Raw genomic sequence first — 18,035 nt, forward strand, 5'->3', positions numbered from 1 at the left:
ACGGGCAATGCAAGATAAGCTTTACTGCTCAAAATAAAAAAAAAGTGTTAAAAAAAAAAGAGAACTACATTCGAGCCGCCCTGGTCGTCTTATCGTAAAAGTCCAACGTCATCGCAGCCAGGAAGCAAGGAATATCTTTCCTCTCCTCAACCCAAAACTTGATCAGGTGCTTGATCTCCATCGCAAACAGACTGTTCGGCCCCCCCGAGATCTTCATCGTGCCGTTCTCACCATCGAAGATAATTGAGTTCTCCTCGCCGTTGCCCATGCTCCCCGGTCCACGTGCATCTGATGCATTACCCTCGCCGTGCCTATAGGCGGAGGAGAGATGGAACATGGATGTGACGCGGACGCGGCCGTTAGGGAGAAAGTCGAGTTTGTAGCCCAACAGGGAGGCGACTGCCTCGCGGAATTCCGAGGACTTGGCGGTCCAGATTTCTTTCAGGCGGCGCATGCGCTTTTCCTTGTCTGCGACGACGCGCTCCATGTCTTGAACTTGAAGCTTCATGCTTTCAAGGGTGGTGATGGGAACGGTTTTAACGGATTCGTGGTGGCCGCGGAGTTGGGCCAGGAGGTCGCGGTTTTCGTTCTTGAGCGTGGTGATAGTTGAGAGTTTCAGGTTTTCGGCCTGCGAGGTTGGGTTGTCGCGAAGTTCAAGGATGCGGGTGCGGGATTTTGCTTTGAGGGATTTGAGTTGAGATTTGGTGGCTTCGTATTCCTTGCGTAGGAGGGTCATGGCTTGTTCGGTTTTGGAGAGGGACTCTTGGAGCTTTCTGTTCTTTCGAAGGAGCACTGAAAGCCGTTCGTTCTCTGTGTCACTTTCGGCAGGTGAAAGAGGACGTTTTGTTCCTCTAGGTTGAGTAGTTTCTTCTTGCTGAGAGGCCTCGCGCTTGGAAAGTTCGTCATGGGCCCTTGCGAGTTCCTGTCGGTACTCATCAATCATTTTTTCGAGATTGACTATTTGCTCGGCTTTCTGGGCGTCAAACTGGCCTTGCTCGGCGTTCAGGGTTTCCTCCTCTGTATCAAATGTTTTCAACTGAGCGCGGAGATATTCCACTTCTTTCTGCGCAAGCGCCCGCTGTCGCTCAAGTCGAGCTCTTGCACGACTCTCTGCCATGGGCCCACCAGCTGCTGCTGAGGCAGCACGAAGCTTCTCCATCTCTAATTTCAGGTTAGATCGCTCACTTTCCAGGCTTTTTATGAGCTCATCTTTCTCCAAGAATTGTGCTTCAACGCTTCCGAGTCTGTCAATGGCGCTAGCTTTCTCGATCTGCTCCTTTAAAAGAGCCTTTACGACAGCTTCCGGTGAGTCGTATTCCGAAAAGAGGTCGCTATCCTGTAACAGGCTGGACCACGTTTGCCGCTCGTCTTCAAGGACTTGCTTCTGAATCTGGACAGTCTCTAGCTCAGCTTCAACTCCCTTCATAAGCTGTAACTGGTTCTCCAGTGACTTCTTCTGCTCTTCGACTACTTCAACGTTCCGCTGTACCTTGCGTAGGCGCCGTAATTCTGCGTTTTGTTCTCGGTTTGTAGTTTCCAGGGCCCTCATATGGTTAACTTGGTCAGACAGCTCCCTTTTAAGAACAGCAAACGTTTCCGCATCATTCCCTTCGGCTTTGAGTCGAATATTCTCCGCTTCTAAACCGGCAATGTCCGACTCCCGCTCACGAAGCTTATCTTGTGCCGTTTGTTTCTCGTTTTTGGCATTTTCGAGATCTCGGTGCAGATCCTCCAGTGTTTTCTGGAGAGATGACCGAATAGTTTCCAACTCATTAATCTGATACTTCGACTGTCTTTCCTGGTCGAGAAGCTGTTTATGCTTGTCCTCTAGTTCTTCCTTCAAACTTTGGTTATGATCTTGGAGGCTGCGAACTTTACGCTCGAGCTCAACTTTTGTGCTGAGCCCATTTTCTTGAGCTTCTCTCAGCTCTTTCGCAAGAGCTTCAGTCTTGTGATTGGCACGATTACTAGACGATTCGGCAGCCTGTGGCGACTAGTTAGAGCCGGTAGCTGAAAAGTAGCAGTTTAAAAGATGACTTGCCTGTGCTTTCCGAAAGTCCGCGTCTGCTCTTAATTGCAATTCCCGAAGCTCTTTCTCATGGCGTAGAACCAACAACTCGCGTTCTTGCTTGGAATTCTCCAGCTCATACTTTAGTGTATTCACCTGGACTCGCAGTTCATCCTTTTCCGAATCTAAATAAAGTCCGTCAACTTCGAACAATGCGCCGTCATCGAAACGCCAACGTACCAGGTTTCGGAGGACCAGAGGATCGGATATGTTGTCGCAAAATGCTCGGGGCAGGTGGAATGACCAAGGGTGAGGTGTCCCTAATCGGCGAACCTATTGAAGGTACTGAGCTCCTCCTGAAACTCATCTGGGCAAGTCAGCTTCAGGTCCATGATGGAACTCCGGTCTTTGTTACGGAGTCGCAACATACAACTGCAGTGGGAGCCAATGAATCGCGCAGCAACCCAGTTACTCCCTAATCACATAGATACGTGCGGCATATACGCTCAAATATAATCAGCAAAGCTGCGAGTAACCGACAAGAAACAATCAAGCCACAAACGTTGGCATCGAAAGGACGAGCTTCATTGTTTTGGGAAGACTCCCCGGTCCAGCAGCTGAGTCATCAGCACAATCACCGCCCTCGCCCGCAAGAGCTTGCATTCCCAGGTCGGACTAGCGCGAAAATAAAAAATCTCGAATTTTGTCTATTCTCGGTTCCTTTTTCCAACAGCTACACCTCTTTGCGCCTACCCCATTCACATACCCAGAATCACTGATCGGTTCATCGAGCGGCATAAATAACGACAATGGCCAAGGACAAGTCTGAGAGAAAGGAGAAGCACGAGAAGAAGGAGAAGCGGTCAGAGAAGGACGGTGTGCACAAGAGCAAGAAGGACAAGAAGGATAAGAAAGATAAGACTGCTCTGGCCGATGCAGTATTGAAGGGACTTGAAGCCGAGACTCCCTCAACTGTTCCCGTCAATGGTGCCGATGCGACCGGTGAAGTCGAAGCCCGCCCCGTCGGTGCGCTCGTACCGTTTGCCAAACCACTGCTGGAGGACAAGGCAGCCAAGAAGGCCCTCAAGAGTGTGAAGAAGGGTAAGCTCCCTAGCTTCAGTGGTTGCGCTTGTTGATTTGATCTTGCACCTTTACGGACTACGTCCAATGCAACCCATTACATTCCAAGTGAACCTATGATCTTTCACCGTGCTAACCTGCGGTTCTACAGCTGCGGTCAACAAATGCCTTAAGCGCGGTGTGAAGGAGGTTGTCAAGGCCCTCAGGAAGTCTCCCGTTCCGGCTCCTAATGAAACCGTCGCCATTCCTAATGGAGTTGTCATTCTCGCTGCCGATATCTCGCCTATGGACGTCATTTCCCACATTCCCGTTCTCTGTGAAGACCACGGCATCCCGTATGTCTTCGTCACATCCCGAGCAGAACTCGGTAACGCTGCTGCTACGAAGCGTCCCACAAGTGTTGCAATGGTTGTGCCAAAATCCGCGGCCAAGGGCAAGAAGAAGGATGCCAATGATGATGACGAGGACTTCAGCAAGGTTTATGAGGAGCTGGTCAAGCTCGCTCAGAAGGAACTCACGCAGGTGAACCTATAGTGCCAGCTGGACGTCTAGCACCTTTCTTATTTTCTGTTCTTTTTAATTCTACGGCTTATTTATGCGTCTTGCCATCTTCCACGACTGTACAGTTCCGCTTTGTTTGACAAGACAGCGCATGTCTTTGGGGTCTGGCATTCGGTCGTGTTTTTCTGGGTTAATCTTGATGATTATCTGTTGCAAAATTCGGCGTTCTTGATTGGTGTACGAAAAGGCAGGAAGTATTGAATAGCACGGCATGATGCTGATTACACTCCCTCATAAACTGACATTGCTCTGCAAACAGCTCGCGGGTTCCAGTGCGCTGTACTCGACGAGCTTTTCAGCGGTGCAACAAAGCACAATCTCATTCTAAGTGTTTTTACATGATTATTCATATTACAGTTGAATTGGGAAGGCAAAGTTCAATGCTTGAATTAAGGCCCATTTTGAATTTTGGATTCATCTCGTTTCATCTAATGTACATGGCATGGTTCATCAAGAACAATAAGAGGTAAATTTAAATTTTAAGCACGCTGGTCTGCGTTTAAGGGTTGATACCAGGTTTGGTCACCAGTACCCTTCTGAGCCGGCGCAGCAGCGGCTGCCACTGTCTCGGCCTGACGTCGCTGGAATTTTTGTTCAGCCAATCGACCGGGGTCGTCCTGAGAGCCAATCTCAGAGTTGAAGCTGGCGTTGTACTTGGGGTCGCTGGGGAACTCGCCGCCCTGACCAGCAGTGGCGGACGAGTCGTTCTGCTTCTTCTGCGCAGCAGTTGCGCTTCGAGTCTGGTATCCGCTTCCGCTAGCAGGGGCCTGAGTCCGTGACTGGCCCTGGTGGTCGATCTTCTCAGAAGCAGGGTAAACGGGTTTGTTAATGCCTAAGTCCTTCTTCGCCGCGGTTGAGCCGCCAACGTATCCAGTTTCTGGGACGTGAGCGCCGGGGAACTCTGCCTGGCCGCCGAGGGCGTCAGGATATCGCTGGGAGCCGTGGGGTTCTTCGCGCTCACGGGCGTTAGAAGCTGAAGGAAGCTTTGTGGCTGCCGATGTGTCGGTAGTGTTTGTGGTGGTGTTTTGAGATGTTGCTCCAATAGGTTGGGCGTTGCGGTTTTCATTGAATGAGCCGCCATGGCTGACCGATTCAGCGGCGAGTGAGTCTTTCAAGACAGGGCCAGAAGGCTCGTTGATGGGGCGGTTGGACAAGGGGTCGGTGGTGTTCTTAACACCGCGCTGGCCAGAGGGGATAGGGTTGCCTTGGAGATCCATTGTGATGTGATGATGATGCGTGTTGTAGTTATTTGAAAAGTTGATGCGATGTGGTTGCGAGTCGAATATTTTTGTGCTTGGCGTTAGTTTACAATGCAGTTATATAGACGTTAAGGCTTACAACGGACGGTTCTATATAGGCTTGCTTGCTTGTTGTGATGTCATGCTGACAGGCGGACTAGGGCTGCTCATGGATCAGCAAACAACAGGTACGTCAATGAGGGCCACTGGTAGACCTTTCGATATGGCCCAGCTGCAGTGGTTGTGACGCATCTTACCGGCACGATGTAAAGCGAACCTGTGGGTATTGACTGAATCTGAGTGGTGAACTTTGATGCAATTATGCTGGGGTGATTGACGTGCTTGACGTCACCTTTTAAACATCGGATAGTCTAACAAGCAGGTGTCTAGACTCAATCAAACGAAGGTATGAGCATGGACATCATACGAAAAACTGTTCACTTGAATTTATTGCAGTAGGGTAATGCTATTAACTGTGATTTGGTTATTTGTCCTTAGTTTTCGCAGCAGGATCGAGCATGAGGATATATTCAGTCCTCAAATTACGAAATAGCACCAGATCTAATAGTCATTACTATCCTAGTCCATATTTGACCCATCTCCTTACTAAAGAGAAATTAGGATGGTTCGGCATTTATTCTAAGCTTAGGCGTGTCTTGAGAGATTTTTGGGCCCGGGAAACGGTATGGCAAGCTTCGAGAATTATTGTATCTATCGCTGACAGCCTTTAGATGAAAAGCTACATAATTTTACATTATAGCATGTATAGAAGGAGATCATGGAGAAATCATCATTATGTCTTCGTTTTGTTCGTATCACATCGCTATGCTGCAAACAATGAGAATCATGGGTTACCGAGCCTGAGCATCGGCAGGGAGGTCTCCCCGACCAACATTGCTAGTTGGCTGTGTGTTCCTGTGCGTCTCCTCTCCGACCTCGCGAGCACTGCTTGAGGCTGTGGCTGGACCTCGGAGAGCAGAGTTGTTCTCGCCTGAGATGGGTCCTTCGATACCGCCGGAACCAACATTGACAGCTCGCTGATCGGCGGAATTCCAGTCACTAGCGACAGGGGGCTGGTCTGGTAATGGCAGGTTGGCCTTGGTCTTTTCGATGTCGGCTTGCTTGTCTGTGTTCTGGTCGATAATGGACTGCACGATGTTAGCATTCACTTGATCGTGTATCATGGACGAAAGCTTACCTTCATTGCGGAGACATTAGAATCCTTAGGAGTGTTGCCCTTAGCAGCATGGGAAGCGTGAGACTCTGGCTTGCGAATGTCCTGAATGGTGGTGTGGAAGGTGCTGTCAGACATTGTGATAGAGATATGTTTCGTTGAATGCAGAGATAGAGTTGTGGTGTTAGGTTAATGGTTTGTTGGTACTTGGGAATGTTTCGATGATTCTACAAGAAACAAAGATGTAGTGGTCTACTTGATCTTATAAGAAGGGAGTATGCCTGCATCCATTGGCATGAATCATGATGACGTTATGGCGATGTCCGCGGTCAAGGCGACGGTGGGGCAACATAGGAGTAACGTACGTGGATTACTGCAAGTCAAAGGAATGTTCAATATCAAATTCCCATGGGAACAGTGCTAAGTACTCCGTAGCACTGCAACCCAGCCTCCTCAGGGTCATCATGTTCCACTCAGGTGGATAGGAAGCTGGTGGCTATACGTCATGCGGCACAACTGAACCTGACAGCGCCCTGACTATCATGACCTTGATACTTTCAAACAAACTCCTACCAGCAGCTGAGTATCCGATGAGTCTCCAGCCACATGGGTTATGGCCCAGATGGCTTTGCCCCGCGCGCGATTGCTGCTATCGGATGTATTTTGACATAATCCTTCCGTCTACTCTGGTTGTGCTGAGTAGCACGCATTGTGGGAAACAATATCGAAACTCTCAGTAGTTATACGTATGCAAAGCACATCGTCAAATGCAGCAGCACTCGTCTCTATAGAGCAATAGAGGACATTCTCCGGGTGATCGAATACAGACCAGCCTAAGATTGTTGCGAACGTTCAGCACGTGAGCAGATAAGCACATCTATGCAGCATACCGCCTTCTAATCCAATGTGGCATAATTTTGATCTTCCCCGCTGCACAATTTCTTGCTGTACTTGATTTGCTGAATCTTCTGCTCTGAATCTCGTGAATTGATTCTCTGGGAACTCTGTATTCTATCCACATCTGCGACCATGCCGAGGGATCCGCTGATTGGTTTGGTTGGGAAGGTTCGTCTATCCCCCAACTTCGACAAGCACCCGCTAATCAAGCTGAGGGCTACAGCCGTCCAGTGGAAAATCGACTACATTGAATAGCTTGACAGATGCTTCTTCGAAAGTCGGTATGTTCTATTGCGCGCAGGATGCAGGGTACCATTGGCTTCCATATACTAACTGAGCTTTCATTGGTTAGGAAACTTCCCGTGAGTTCTGCTAAAACCGTCCTCCGCATACCTTCTCTTCGAGACGTCTTTGCCTGCAACAGAAAACTTACGAGGCTTACTTATACATGGTACTGATCTCAGAACCCCAGATTTACTACTATTGATCCACAACGAGCCATTGGCTATCTCCAAATAGACTGTGCTTGTAAACGGTACGGTGTGGCAGATAAATGCAAGCCAAACTACGGTGCTTGTACCGATGGGAAGCGCTCGGTTCCCATCGAGCTTCTGGATGTTGCTGGTCTAGTTCCAGGGGCGCATCAGGGCCGTGGCTTGGGGAATAAGTTCTTGGACGATCTGCGCCAGGCAGACGCGCTAATCCACGTTGTCGATGTTAGTGGAACAACGGACGCAGAAGGTCGGTGGCACGAATTTCTGTATAGTCGAGTAGTTTATTGACGCACTGGAGTGTAGGAAAGTCTACACGAGGATATGATCCTTCTCAAGATATTGAGTGGCTGAGGTCAGAGATCGTGCGGTGGGTGCTGGGAAATTTGATGCAGAAATGGTACGGCACCAGCCTACTTATGCCACAACTGCACACCACGCTAATTTACTTAGGGGCTCTATCAAGCGCAGACATATGGCCATAAGTGAGTGGGCGACATCTTTGATACCATTGCGATTGATTGTTGACTCAAACATCAGAGGCAACCGCGATGGAGACGTTACAAAACCAATTTTCCGGATATGGAAGTACACCATCAACCGTTGCACGATGTCTGGACCGGTTAGCGTTGAAAGAACCACTCGAAGAATGGTCAGATGAGACCGTAGAGCAAGTCGTGCAAGCATTTATTGACGAGAAGTTCCCGACGGTATTCGCCCTAAATAAAATTGATCACCCTGATGCAGACAAGGTGAGATTTTTCTTCTGCTGTTATATCATTGCTAACCGACTATTTATAGAACATCAGTAAGATCGCCAAGATGCAGGATCCTCAGAGAATCGTCCTCTGTTCCGCCATATCTGAAGTTTTTCTTCGAAGACTTGCCAAACAAAACTATATCAAATACACTGAGGGCAGTGAATTCTTAGATACAAGGGAAGACCTCATTGCAGATGGAGATCCGGACGGGGGAGGCCTCCGGGAGATGGACGAAAAGCTGAAAACGTATGAGACAGCTGCCGCCTGCATAGAGTCTTACTAACGTCGAATCAGTCGCGTGGAGAACTTGAAAGATATGGTACTTTATCGCTTTGGCTCTACAGGTGTTGTGCAATGTCTTTCGCGGGCCGCCGAGGTCTTAGGGCTTGTACCAGTCTTCCCGGTACGAAATTTACACACCTTTTCCTCTGGGACTGGTACTGCGGCATTTCGAGATTGTGTCCTTGTAAAGAAGTGAGTAATTCTATACTTCGAGGTTTTCCCATCTGTCTGACATCTGGACCAGGAATAGCACTGTGGGTGATGTTGCGCGTAAGGTCATGGGCGATGTACCCATATCTTATATTGAAGGCGTTGGAGGTGTCCGCGTGTCAGAAGATGAGATTGTGGCAGTTGGGAAGCATGATGTAAGTGTCTTCTTCTCTGAGTATGCTCTAATCACTTAATTAATTCGTTATACAGGTACTTTCGTTCAAGCCTGGTCGATAGGAAGCAAGTGCACAGTAATAGATTTATTTTATCAAATACGCATATACCGATAACACAACATGGGAGCAGCCAGGCACACGCGAATTGCTATAGAGGCGTTGCAGAATCATAGATGTACACAAGAAATGAATCACGTCGCCACTCTAAATATTTCATTTCAAGCGTGGATGTCAACCTTTGACCCCGAATCAAACTCCCTTCTGTAACGAACAGTCAGAATCATTGGCCAAAATATCAGTACTTTGCAACACCTGGCTTACCTCTGCTCTTTCATCATTCATACCAATAACCGGCTCAGTCGCCTTGGGATGGTCCTTCTTAACTTTCTCTGCATTCTTGGCCCCTCCTCGCTCTGTCGCAGCATCAGACTCGCCTCTGTTCCCCACGCCAAAGTTTTCTTCTCTATCCTGCATTGTCCGGTTCGCCGCTATCGTCTCCGGGTCTGTATTGTCGTTCTCCTTCTGGACGCGGTGGGTTGTGGATTTTTCTGCCCCTGAGCCCTTCCAATCCTGGAATATGCCGCTGTTATGGCGAGCTTGCACACCTGAGGAGGTAGGAATGATAGCGGGCTGTCCACTCCATGACAGAATCGAGCGTTTGCCATAGAAAGAGATGCATGAGGCCGAATGTAGGATACGGGCGGTACGATTTACAGACATATTGGTGATTATTTTAGATAATATTGTTTGTTCCTAATTTGATAGAAAAGTTTTGGAAAAAATCAATGCTTCAGTACAGGCGGCAGCCTGTGCTCTATATACCAACGTAGACTCCTTCGCCCCGTGCACTGGAATCCAACACCGTGGGTTGGATTCAACGTGACGTCGACATGATGCTTGTCACGGTACCAAAACGGAAGAAAAGAGACAGGGCTTAGGGTTGCGCTAGCTCCTTATCGATAACGGAGATCAAGTATGGAGAGCATGGCCGGCATGTGAGGGATGAAACCTAGCATCAACAACTGTCTGCAGTTCAACGCCGGAAGATCATTTACAGCCCCGCCGATAGATAGTTCTTCAGTAAACTGAATGCTAAACTATCTACACTATTATGAAGCGAGGGTACTTGTCTATAGACGCGCTCATACCCTTTGCGCGTCTTTATAACGTCGCCATCCGCGGGGTTACTTTCCGGAAGCTACGAGCAGAGGATGGGACAGACAAGGGCGGCGCGATCGTTGCGACAGAAAGGAAGCAGTCTGGGAATGAAGAGCCGTCAGAAAATGATGTTCTAATCAAGGTACCTTCTGACATGATCCTTTCCTTGGAGACGGTTCAGGAACGGGCCAAGTATGATCGACACCTTCACGAGGTACTGGAAGCGGTCGGGGACTTCGGGAAGGTATGGCCTACTCCACACGTATTACCCCATGAAAGTCTGTAGCTGACAATTGTAGACAGCTAGAGGCGCGATATTAGTTTTTTTGCTTATCCAGATCTCGCATTCATCTCCGGACCTTGCTGGACAGAAACATAAAATCGGCGCATCCAATGCTTGGTCTGAATACGTCAAGTTCCTGCCGTCCTTTATAACATTACCTACCTTCTGGACAATGGAAGAGCTGGAGCTGCTACGCGGGACGTCATTGAGGCTGGCCTACGAGGCAAAGATTAAAGCACTGGAAAAGGAATTAGAGCATCTTCGCGAGACCACTGAGGCTATCGAATGGTGCCGGGAACTTTGGTGGGATGAAGATAGTGTCACTCTCGAGGACTGGAAGTATCTTGACGCTGTTTTTCGGTCACGCGTGCTGGATCTACCAGGGTATGGGCATGCAATGGTCCCTTGCATTGATATGGCCAATCATGCGTCTGATTCGACTGTGAATGCCCTGTATGAGAAGGATGATAATGGAGATGCCATACTTCAGCTGCGTCCGCGGAAGAACTTGCGCTTGGATGAGGAAGTTACTATCTCGTAAGTCGCTTCTCATACATCCAGAAAATCAAGTATTAATACCATGGGCGTGAAGATACGGTCAGGATAAAGCGGCTTCCGAGATGGTCTTCTCATATGGTTTTCTTGATTCAGAGAGAAGCGATGCTAAGCAAATGGTCTTAGACCTGGATATCCCGGAAGACGATCCACTGAGACTGGCTAAAACCGCATTCTGCAGAGAAACGCCTGGACTTTGCATTTCCTCAAAACCTACAGATTCCGACGGAACCCGAACTTACTGGGAGAGTCCGATTGTCTGGTGGGCCTGTGTGAACGAAGAAGATGGGCTTGGTTTTGCCGTATTGCAGAAAAACGATGGTTCGAAAGAGCTGACGGTGACATGGAAGACGCAAGAAATAAAGACTCCTAATCACCTCAAAGATATTCTAAGTGCAGAACCATTGTGGGATATCTTCCAGCTTCGCGCAGTCGTGCTCGTTCTCGAACGGCTAGAAACCCAATTCTTTATGCTGCAGACAACCGAAAGGATGGTTTCAGATCTTCAACAGCGTGATGATACGCTTGCGATTTTCCGCCCTGAAGTGTTTAACACCGCCATGAAACTGCGGGAATTGGAGGGACGGTTGCTGGAAACTGCCATAAATGATTTGGAAAAACAGGTGCGTAGGACAGTAGCCTATGGGCAATTATGGTTATAAATACTGACTTCATTCGTTTCTCTAGAGAGATCAATTGATGATGAGCGAGGCGGTCAGAGCCTACCTCTCTCAACAGCAGTCTGTAGAGGTTGAAGACGACTTTTCATGACCTGCCCATCCGTTCAGCCACGAAATCGACTATATCACCGAGATATCTCCAGCACCGTTCACTGATATGGCGTGCGCAAAAGTGTAGTTAAGAAGTTTTATGCAAGCGTGACAGACTTCAAACTTTGCAAAAAGGGGGTCCGCCTAATCGCTTTCTGAATTAGGACCTAGAATCCCGAAAATCCCCACGGATCAACTTTATGACGTGATGATCACCACATATTTCTCGTTGTCTTTCACTTTGAAGTGTGATAGGCGGAACAGCTTGCGGCCATAGACACAGTCAATCTGGGGTTAATGATGTCTCCATGACCGGAACATACTTCGAACCAATTTCAGCCAGCCAGAATACGTAGGAGTTACAATAGAAGGTTGGCGGAACCAGATTCGAATTACTGGAAGCCAGGGGCAACCCACAATGTCGGAACCCACTACTGCTCAGTCACTCCAGAGCCATGAACGTTTCTGGGGTCTGGAGTCTGGTCGGGGACCGGGGATCACTCGGGGTTCCCTCTGAAATCATTGTCTGTGACAGTGGGGCAGTTGATTAACGTCCGGTAGAAGTTAAAGAAGGTCCAAGGATCTTGCAAGTGCATTTTCGATATGATCAACAAGATATGCGATCAATTTGGTATGGTTGGCCGACCCGGCATCTGCGGCCCCATAGTCACCGTAGAATTGGGAGGCCAAGATCCCGCGGCTGGGATTTCTCGGTCAGGACTCGGAATTTTCTTGGAAAATGAGCAGACCCAGTACGGGGGGGAAGCATGGCTGTAACGCCAATACACAGCATACTTCTCCCAGGGTGCCAAAACGTAGAATTATTGTCAATATTATGGTAGACAATATGGCACGATTTTGGTGGCGCATGGAATGTTCTGTGACAGAGCATACTACATACGTATCCCTGACTCCAACGCAGCTGGATCTGGCCCACAGCTCAAACCAAGAGATCCCCCGCGCTTTACTCCAGCTGTACGGAGTACTCCAGAATCTAGGCACGAACAGCCGGGGAAGACCAGTGGCAAGTTCAACGTTCACAACATCTGCGACTGTTATACTTTAGAGTAAATTTGCGATGCAGCGACCAGCACTGCGCCTTGATAATATAATCTCATGTCATGCGGCTCCGATTAACGCCGATTCCGGGGGAAAGGAAACTAGCTAAAAACGGGATTTTGTTGGAAGAATGCCCGACCTCACTTCAGTAGAACACACTATTTCAACCTGGCGGCTTGGTATATCTGCTAACTTGGTCGAAATGTAGTGGAATCGTGCAATGGAGTTGCCAAAAAGATTGTAACGACAACCATGACGATTTTATCGCCGTCGCCTCATGCGGAGCTTTTATTCTCCTTCGCCACGTTCAAAATAGAAGTAAAGGGTTAGGAGAAGCAGGGAGGGCACAGTCGCGCTAGCCTTCGATCCTCATTACCCAGCCTTAGAATTAGCACTAGGGCAGTCTCGGAAAGTTAGACAGCGGTCTAAACGTCCGATTGCCCAACGGGTTAGTGACTGTAAAAAGGAGATCATGACAGCATGTTTTTACGGCTTCTCCGTAATCCATACAACTATATTACGCTTTGTTCTGATCAAGGAAAATATGGCAATACTCCGCTATCGGCATTTACAGCCTGAATATCAGCCGCGACCCGGGATCTGGACATCCCTTATAGCTCTCGACCCGTGGTACTAAGACAAGCTAACACGAGCACCTTGCCACCATCAGGCTTCGCAGGGTGATGGACCTTACTCTTATTTGCCCTGCGATGGGTGTCAACTTCGTTAAGTGAGCTCATACAGACCCAATATCCGGCATTTCCCATAACAGAGAATATAGAAATAAACTAGTATCGAACAATCCAAGTTGATATTGCGCTAGTAATTAATAATGCGGTAATGGAAGGACCGTCGCCTGAGCATACGAATGCCCTGTAAAGGAAGCAATTTCACTGGCTTTCGAAGTTGATCCTAACCCACATGGCAACTCCCCCGTCGTCACCCGCATCCGCACCGTCCGTATTACTTATTACATGATACGCGGCCGATCCCTCCCGCTATTCAAGGCTGCGATCCGGCCTGTCTGTGACCCTCACCTTCACACTTCGCTCTAATCTTGGATTCTCCCGTTGTTCTTTCTGCATCATCCCTTCTACAACTCTCCACTCCCCCCCCTTCGCGATCAAAAACAACTCTCCTCTCTGCGTCGTCACCTTCAAACTTATACATGGGTATCTCGATTCACTGCCCCTGAATATATACTCCATTCTTCGACTCCAGTGGTATCTCGACAGACGATTTTCTTATTACGATCCAGTGCCATAATTAGCCCGGGTCGGCGCTAGGCGCGCCCTACACACATTCAAGATGCCAGGAATTCTCCCCATGAAAGTGATCAAGGTCGGCAATAACACGCAGAGTCGTATTGCCCAAGCCTGTGACCGGTGTCGAAGCAAAAAGATCCGCTGCGACGGTATTCGCCCATGCTGCACACAATGTGCCAACGTCGGCTTCGAGTGCAAAACCAGCGATAAACTCAGTCGACGAGCGTTTCCCCGTGGATACACAGAGTCTCTGGAAGAACGAGTACGGACACTAGAAGCTGAGGTCAGGGAACTTAAGAGTCTCCTGGATGAGAAGGATGAGAAGATTGATGTGCTCTCTCGGATACACTCTTTCTCCTCACCTTCACAGCAGAAGACTCCTGCTGCTGTGCACTCTCCGACTCAGCCTCCCCCGGCTGCTCCAACGAGTGTGCCTACCCCCAGTGAGGGAGCCGTTCATGTTCCGGATCCGGTTGCTTTGAGCAGCACAGAGGAGTCCGGGGTTTCGAACACCCGTGGCTTTGCTGGTATGGCGCCTTACCTTCATGTACTGGGATCTTTTGATTCGTTGCTGACAAGAGTCAAGCTGTCTTCACCAACATGCTTGCAGACCAAGGCCGGCTAGCTCCAGAAACTTCCACTAAAGCTTTGTCTGCTTCTCCTACTCCTATTACTCCTTCTCGTCTCGACCAGCCTCTGAAAACAACGCCTCGGCTTGTATCGGATCAGCTTATCAACATTTTCTTTCAAGAATGGGCACCTCTTTACCCGGTTGTCCACCGACCTACCATCCTCAAGGCATACGAGCAATACCTTTCCAATTCCGAACACATTCAAGGCAACAAACATGAGATGGCCCAGCTGAATCTGATCTTTGCTGTTGCTGCACTCGGCGCTATTGTAAGTTTGACCTGGATTACTGCTGCAAAGTTCAATACTGATTTCTCGCTGTAGTCGAGAACCAACCAGGACCCTACCCTCTTTGAGGAGAATTGGTCTTCTATTCTTGAGTCGTTACATGCCGACATTTCTATCCCAACCTTGCAGTGTTACGTGTTGGCACAAATGTATTGCTTGACCAAGGGTGACTACACAAATGTTCTGCGCTATCGTGGTGTAGCTGTTGGCGTCTGCCACCAATTGAAACTGCAGAAGAGTCAGAAGGCTTTCTCATCGAACGCTCTTCTTGCTGAGACCAGGAAGAAAGTTTTTTGGTGCCAATATGTTCTGGATCGGTTCGTATCCATTCTCGATGCGTAAATTGAAATCATTCCTAATTGGTTCTAGTCTTTGCGCTTCTTTGACTGGTCTTCCTGTTCTTCTTCGCGAAGAGCACATCCAGACTGAGTATCCCGAAGATATCGATGATGAGAACGTGACGGAAACCGGTTTCTTGCCCACCTTGCCCGGCGAGTCCACACGTATCTCCAGCGCCCTCGCCCTGTTTTCCGCATCTAGAGTTCTGAACAGCACGTTGGAGAATATCTACCCGTCTGACGGTGCATACGAAATCCCATTGTCAAAAATGCGTTTCGTTACGGAACAGCTCGATAAATGGGTCAAGAGCCTACCCGCTCATCTTCACTTGGAGTTCACACAGGATAAGCCGAGCACCAACGTCATTAGCAGTCGGTCTCCACTTTTGGTAAGTGCATGACCTGTTCTGTTGCAATTCCACTACTAACATGCTTAAAGTCTGTGATGTATTATTTCATTCGTTCTCTCATCCACCGTCCTGCCGTCTGCTTTGGTGACGATCACGTTCGTTCACCTTCAGTCCTTGCGATTGCGGATTCCGGCAAGCATATCATCCAAATTCTCCAACTGCTTGACGAGAGGCGCCTATGTCTCTCTCTTAGCATCAACCGAAGAGAGCTCATCAGCTCCGCAGGGCTTGGGCTTCTCTGGCAAAATGTCGGCCTGAAGCGTGATAGCAAACTTGTCAAAGAAAGTCAAAAGGTGCTTACAGGCGTTATTGATCAGCTTGAGTCTGAATCATCCGTGGCTGCGACCGAGTTCAGTGCTCTAGCCGGTGCCCTCGTTTCATTAGATACCAAACGACCAACGACCACCAACCCTCAACAAATGAGCCCACCCGCCCAAAAACCCTTGAAGTCTCCGAGGAGACAGCTGGAGGCATGGAAGGCGCGCTTGATCGGCAGCACTAGCCCGGGTCAATCTCAGCCAAAACCGGAGCCTCTGTCACGCAGAAACACCTTTTCTGGTTCGAGCCCTGGTTTAGCGGAGCGCCAATTACGTTCTCCTAGTTGGGCTAGCCTACCTCCCAACGACTTCCCGCACCATGCCCCGATGAGCAAGAACGTTTACAACCACCCTATGGGGTATGAAGGCAATCCGTCCATGTCCTGCTCGGTACCGACGGACCATCCAGCTCCACCATCAGGAAATCTAACGGTCTCGGACTGGGAGTTCGTGGTGAGCGATATGGATCAAGGCTACTCGAATATATTCACAGGAATCTATGGTGGCAAAGAATGCGGCGAAGATCACGGCCCTTTTGCGTCTTTGACTGCTGAGTACATGCACAAACAAGGACCCGGCCTGCCGCCTTCTTTAACTTCAAGCGATGAATTGCAAGGCCTGTCTCCGGAGGCTTGGTCTGCCACTAGCAGTAGCGATATGGCTCAACCTCCAGAACTTGCAGCACAGAGTGTCTATTCGGACGGGAGTCTGGGAAGCAGAGACCACAGCTTGTCACTTCCAAGTACTATGCCTTTTCCGATGGAGGATAGGCCGGGTAGCCTCTTGGATCCACTTCAAGGCGTTATTATCCCTGCTGGAGACGACGATATTGAAGAATTTGGGCTGGTCAACGGTTGGGATCGACGGCTGGCCGTCTAGATTTTCCGTTTTCAAGCGCTCTTTTATCGGTGTACTGGAGTTTCTTCCGGGTACCATGCTGGTTGGTTTTTTGTTCAGCGAACGATCAGTTTTTTAGTTTTGGTTTATGGTTTGCTCTTGCATTATGATACCTGGTTGGATAGGAGTCTGTCTGTCTGTCTTCTCCAGGTTTTTAAACACACCTACGTATTCCCGTGTTATGTTTATTGATGTATAACGATATGGGGTCTACTATATATAATCAAAATTAAGAGTGTCCTATATCGACCTACCAAAAACACGGAAGCCGTGCGCCATATAGTACACAAGTTCTCGATCTCGATCTCTTATAGCCAAACGCTACCCTAGCTATACCATAGGCTCTGAGACGTGCCGGTTTCATCGATGCTGTAATCCACCTCGTTGATTAAGCTAACTAAATAGAAGATTGAGTTTAATCAGTCTGGTGTCAGTGGTAACACCGGTAGCTTTCTGATTGGCGGCCTATTACGGTCCAGGAACGAACTATACAGAAAGGTTCACGAATTTACGATCTAGCCAAGTAATTGGTTGATGTTGATGTGACTAGAAATTCAGATCCAGGGAACCGAGTCGGAGCGTTGGAAAACAACGACGCTGCGCGGATATACAAGGTATGTAAATACTTACACACTTTGTGCGTTAGACTATATTCTAGCACATCCATATTTCGGTTAAATGCTAACCGGCAAATGACCCATACCAAGAAACAATGCTGCGAAATCAGGTACCTTCTATCTAGCCGAGCCGTCCGGCCAGCGTTTTGAATATTGATGGATTTGTCCAGATGCTCGGTTTTGTCATCTTGGGGAACCCGGAGGACGCTGCTCCGCCAAGGCCAAGTGATCATACCGTACCGGCCCCCAGCAATGCTGTTGCCCCTCGTGACAGTGAAGATTTTTGGCGGATAAACCACTGCATCTGGGCTAAACTGAAAGTTGGGAGAGACGGAAAAAGCAATCAGCTGCGGCTATTGATGTTGGATGAAGGGGTCGAAGGCTCTAGTAAGGCTTTTGGGGTGCTCTAGATGGACATTTTCCGCGGCCCGCGGGGCAGCTATTCCAGTTAAAATGTTATCTTTGGAGCGGAGATGCGCCTCGCTGAAGCATGTGCTTGGTCATTGTCTATGGTAATTGTTGATCTGAAGGTGTAGGTTGAGATAGTGGCTTTGCTTTTCGTACATTCAC

General features: G+C 48.8%; 8 protein-coding genes across 8 annotated transcripts, besides 1 other annotated feature; 4 read left to right on the plus strand and 4 right to left on the minus strand.

The window, feature by feature from the left end:
• Window positions 1-18,035: part of a sequence feature (contig 1.10 1..175166(-1)) that runs on past both edges of the window.
• On the minus strand, window positions 65-2,400 carry ANIA_00696 (coiled-coil domain-containing protein MAD1; the record flags this gene model as incomplete). The annotated part of the gene is made up of 3 exons (XM_050613336.1): window positions 65-1,967; window positions 2,111-2,149; window positions 2,342-2,400. The coding sequence occupies 3 exons, from the start codon at window positions 2,398-2,400 to the stop codon at window positions 65-67; spliced, it is 2,001 nt and encodes a 666-aa protein (XP_050469162.1).
• On the plus strand, window positions 2,762-3,855 carry ANIA_00695 (uncharacterized protein). Its single transcript, XM_653207.2, has 2 exons — window positions 2,762-3,109; window positions 3,240-3,855. The coding sequence occupies exons 1-2, from the start codon at window positions 2,818-2,820 to the stop codon at window positions 3,620-3,622; spliced, it is 675 nt and encodes a 224-aa protein (XP_658299.1). The 5' UTR covers window positions 2,762-2,817; the 3' UTR covers window positions 3,623-3,855.
• Window positions 4,044-4,939, minus strand: ANIA_00694 (uncharacterized protein). The gene has a single exon (XM_653206.2). It carries the CDS (start codon window positions 4,864-4,866, stop codon window positions 4,129-4,131), a length of 738 nt encoding a protein of 245 aa, XP_658298.1. The 5' UTR covers window positions 4,867-4,939; the 3' UTR covers window positions 4,044-4,128.
• On the minus strand, window positions 5,658-6,267 carry ANIA_00693 (uncharacterized protein). The gene is made up of 2 exons (XM_653205.2): window positions 6,086-6,267; window positions 5,658-6,035 (listed from the first exon to the last, which is right to left on the minus strand). The coding sequence occupies exons 1-2, from the start codon at window positions 6,197-6,199 to the stop codon at window positions 5,739-5,741; spliced, it is 411 nt and encodes a 136-aa protein (XP_658297.2). The 5' UTR covers window positions 6,200-6,267; the 3' UTR covers window positions 5,658-5,738.
• Window positions 7,091-8,939, plus strand: ANIA_00692 (Ygr210 GTPase family protein; the record flags this gene model as incomplete). Its single annotated transcript, XM_050613338.1, has 10 exons — window positions 7,091-7,126; window positions 7,182-7,243; window positions 7,431-7,699; window positions 7,756-7,849; window positions 7,903-7,934; window positions 7,990-8,201; window positions 8,251-8,456; window positions 8,505-8,684; window positions 8,737-8,857; window positions 8,913-8,939. 10 exons carry the CDS (start codon window positions 7,091-7,093, stop codon window positions 8,937-8,939), a joined length of 1,239 nt encoding a protein of 412 aa, XP_050469163.1.
• On the minus strand, window positions 9,115-9,637 carry ANIA_00691 (uncharacterized protein). The gene is made up of 2 exons (XM_653203.2): window positions 9,200-9,637; window positions 9,115-9,139 (listed from the first exon to the last, which is right to left on the minus strand). Exons 1-2 carry the CDS (start codon window positions 9,596-9,598, stop codon window positions 9,128-9,130), a joined length of 411 nt encoding a protein of 136 aa, XP_658295.1. The 5' UTR covers window positions 9,599-9,637; the 3' UTR covers window positions 9,115-9,127.
• On the plus strand, window positions 9,990-11,645 carry ANIA_00690 (SET domain-containing protein; the record flags this gene model as incomplete). Its single annotated transcript, XM_653202.1, has 4 exons — window positions 9,990-10,280; window positions 10,375-10,856; window positions 10,912-11,497; window positions 11,562-11,645. 4 exons carry the CDS (start codon window positions 9,990-9,992, stop codon window positions 11,643-11,645), a joined length of 1,443 nt encoding a protein of 480 aa, XP_658294.1.
• On the plus strand, window positions 14,012-17,017 carry facB (C6 transcription factor FacB/Cat8; the record flags this gene model as incomplete). Its single annotated transcript, XM_653201.2, has 5 exons — window positions 14,012-14,495; window positions 14,555-14,868; window positions 14,923-15,203; window positions 15,256-15,613; window positions 15,664-17,017. The coding sequence occupies 5 exons, from the start codon at window positions 14,012-14,014 to the stop codon at window positions 16,828-16,830; spliced, it is 2,604 nt and encodes an 867-aa protein (XP_658293.1). The 3' UTR covers window positions 16,831-17,017.

The sequence above is a fragment of the Aspergillus nidulans genome, chromosome VIII, assembly GCF_000011425.1.
Source record: "Aspergillus nidulans FGSC A4 chromosome VIII".
Classification (NCBI taxonomy): domain Eukaryota; kingdom Fungi; phylum Ascomycota; class Eurotiomycetes; order Eurotiales; family Aspergillaceae; genus Aspergillus; species Aspergillus nidulans.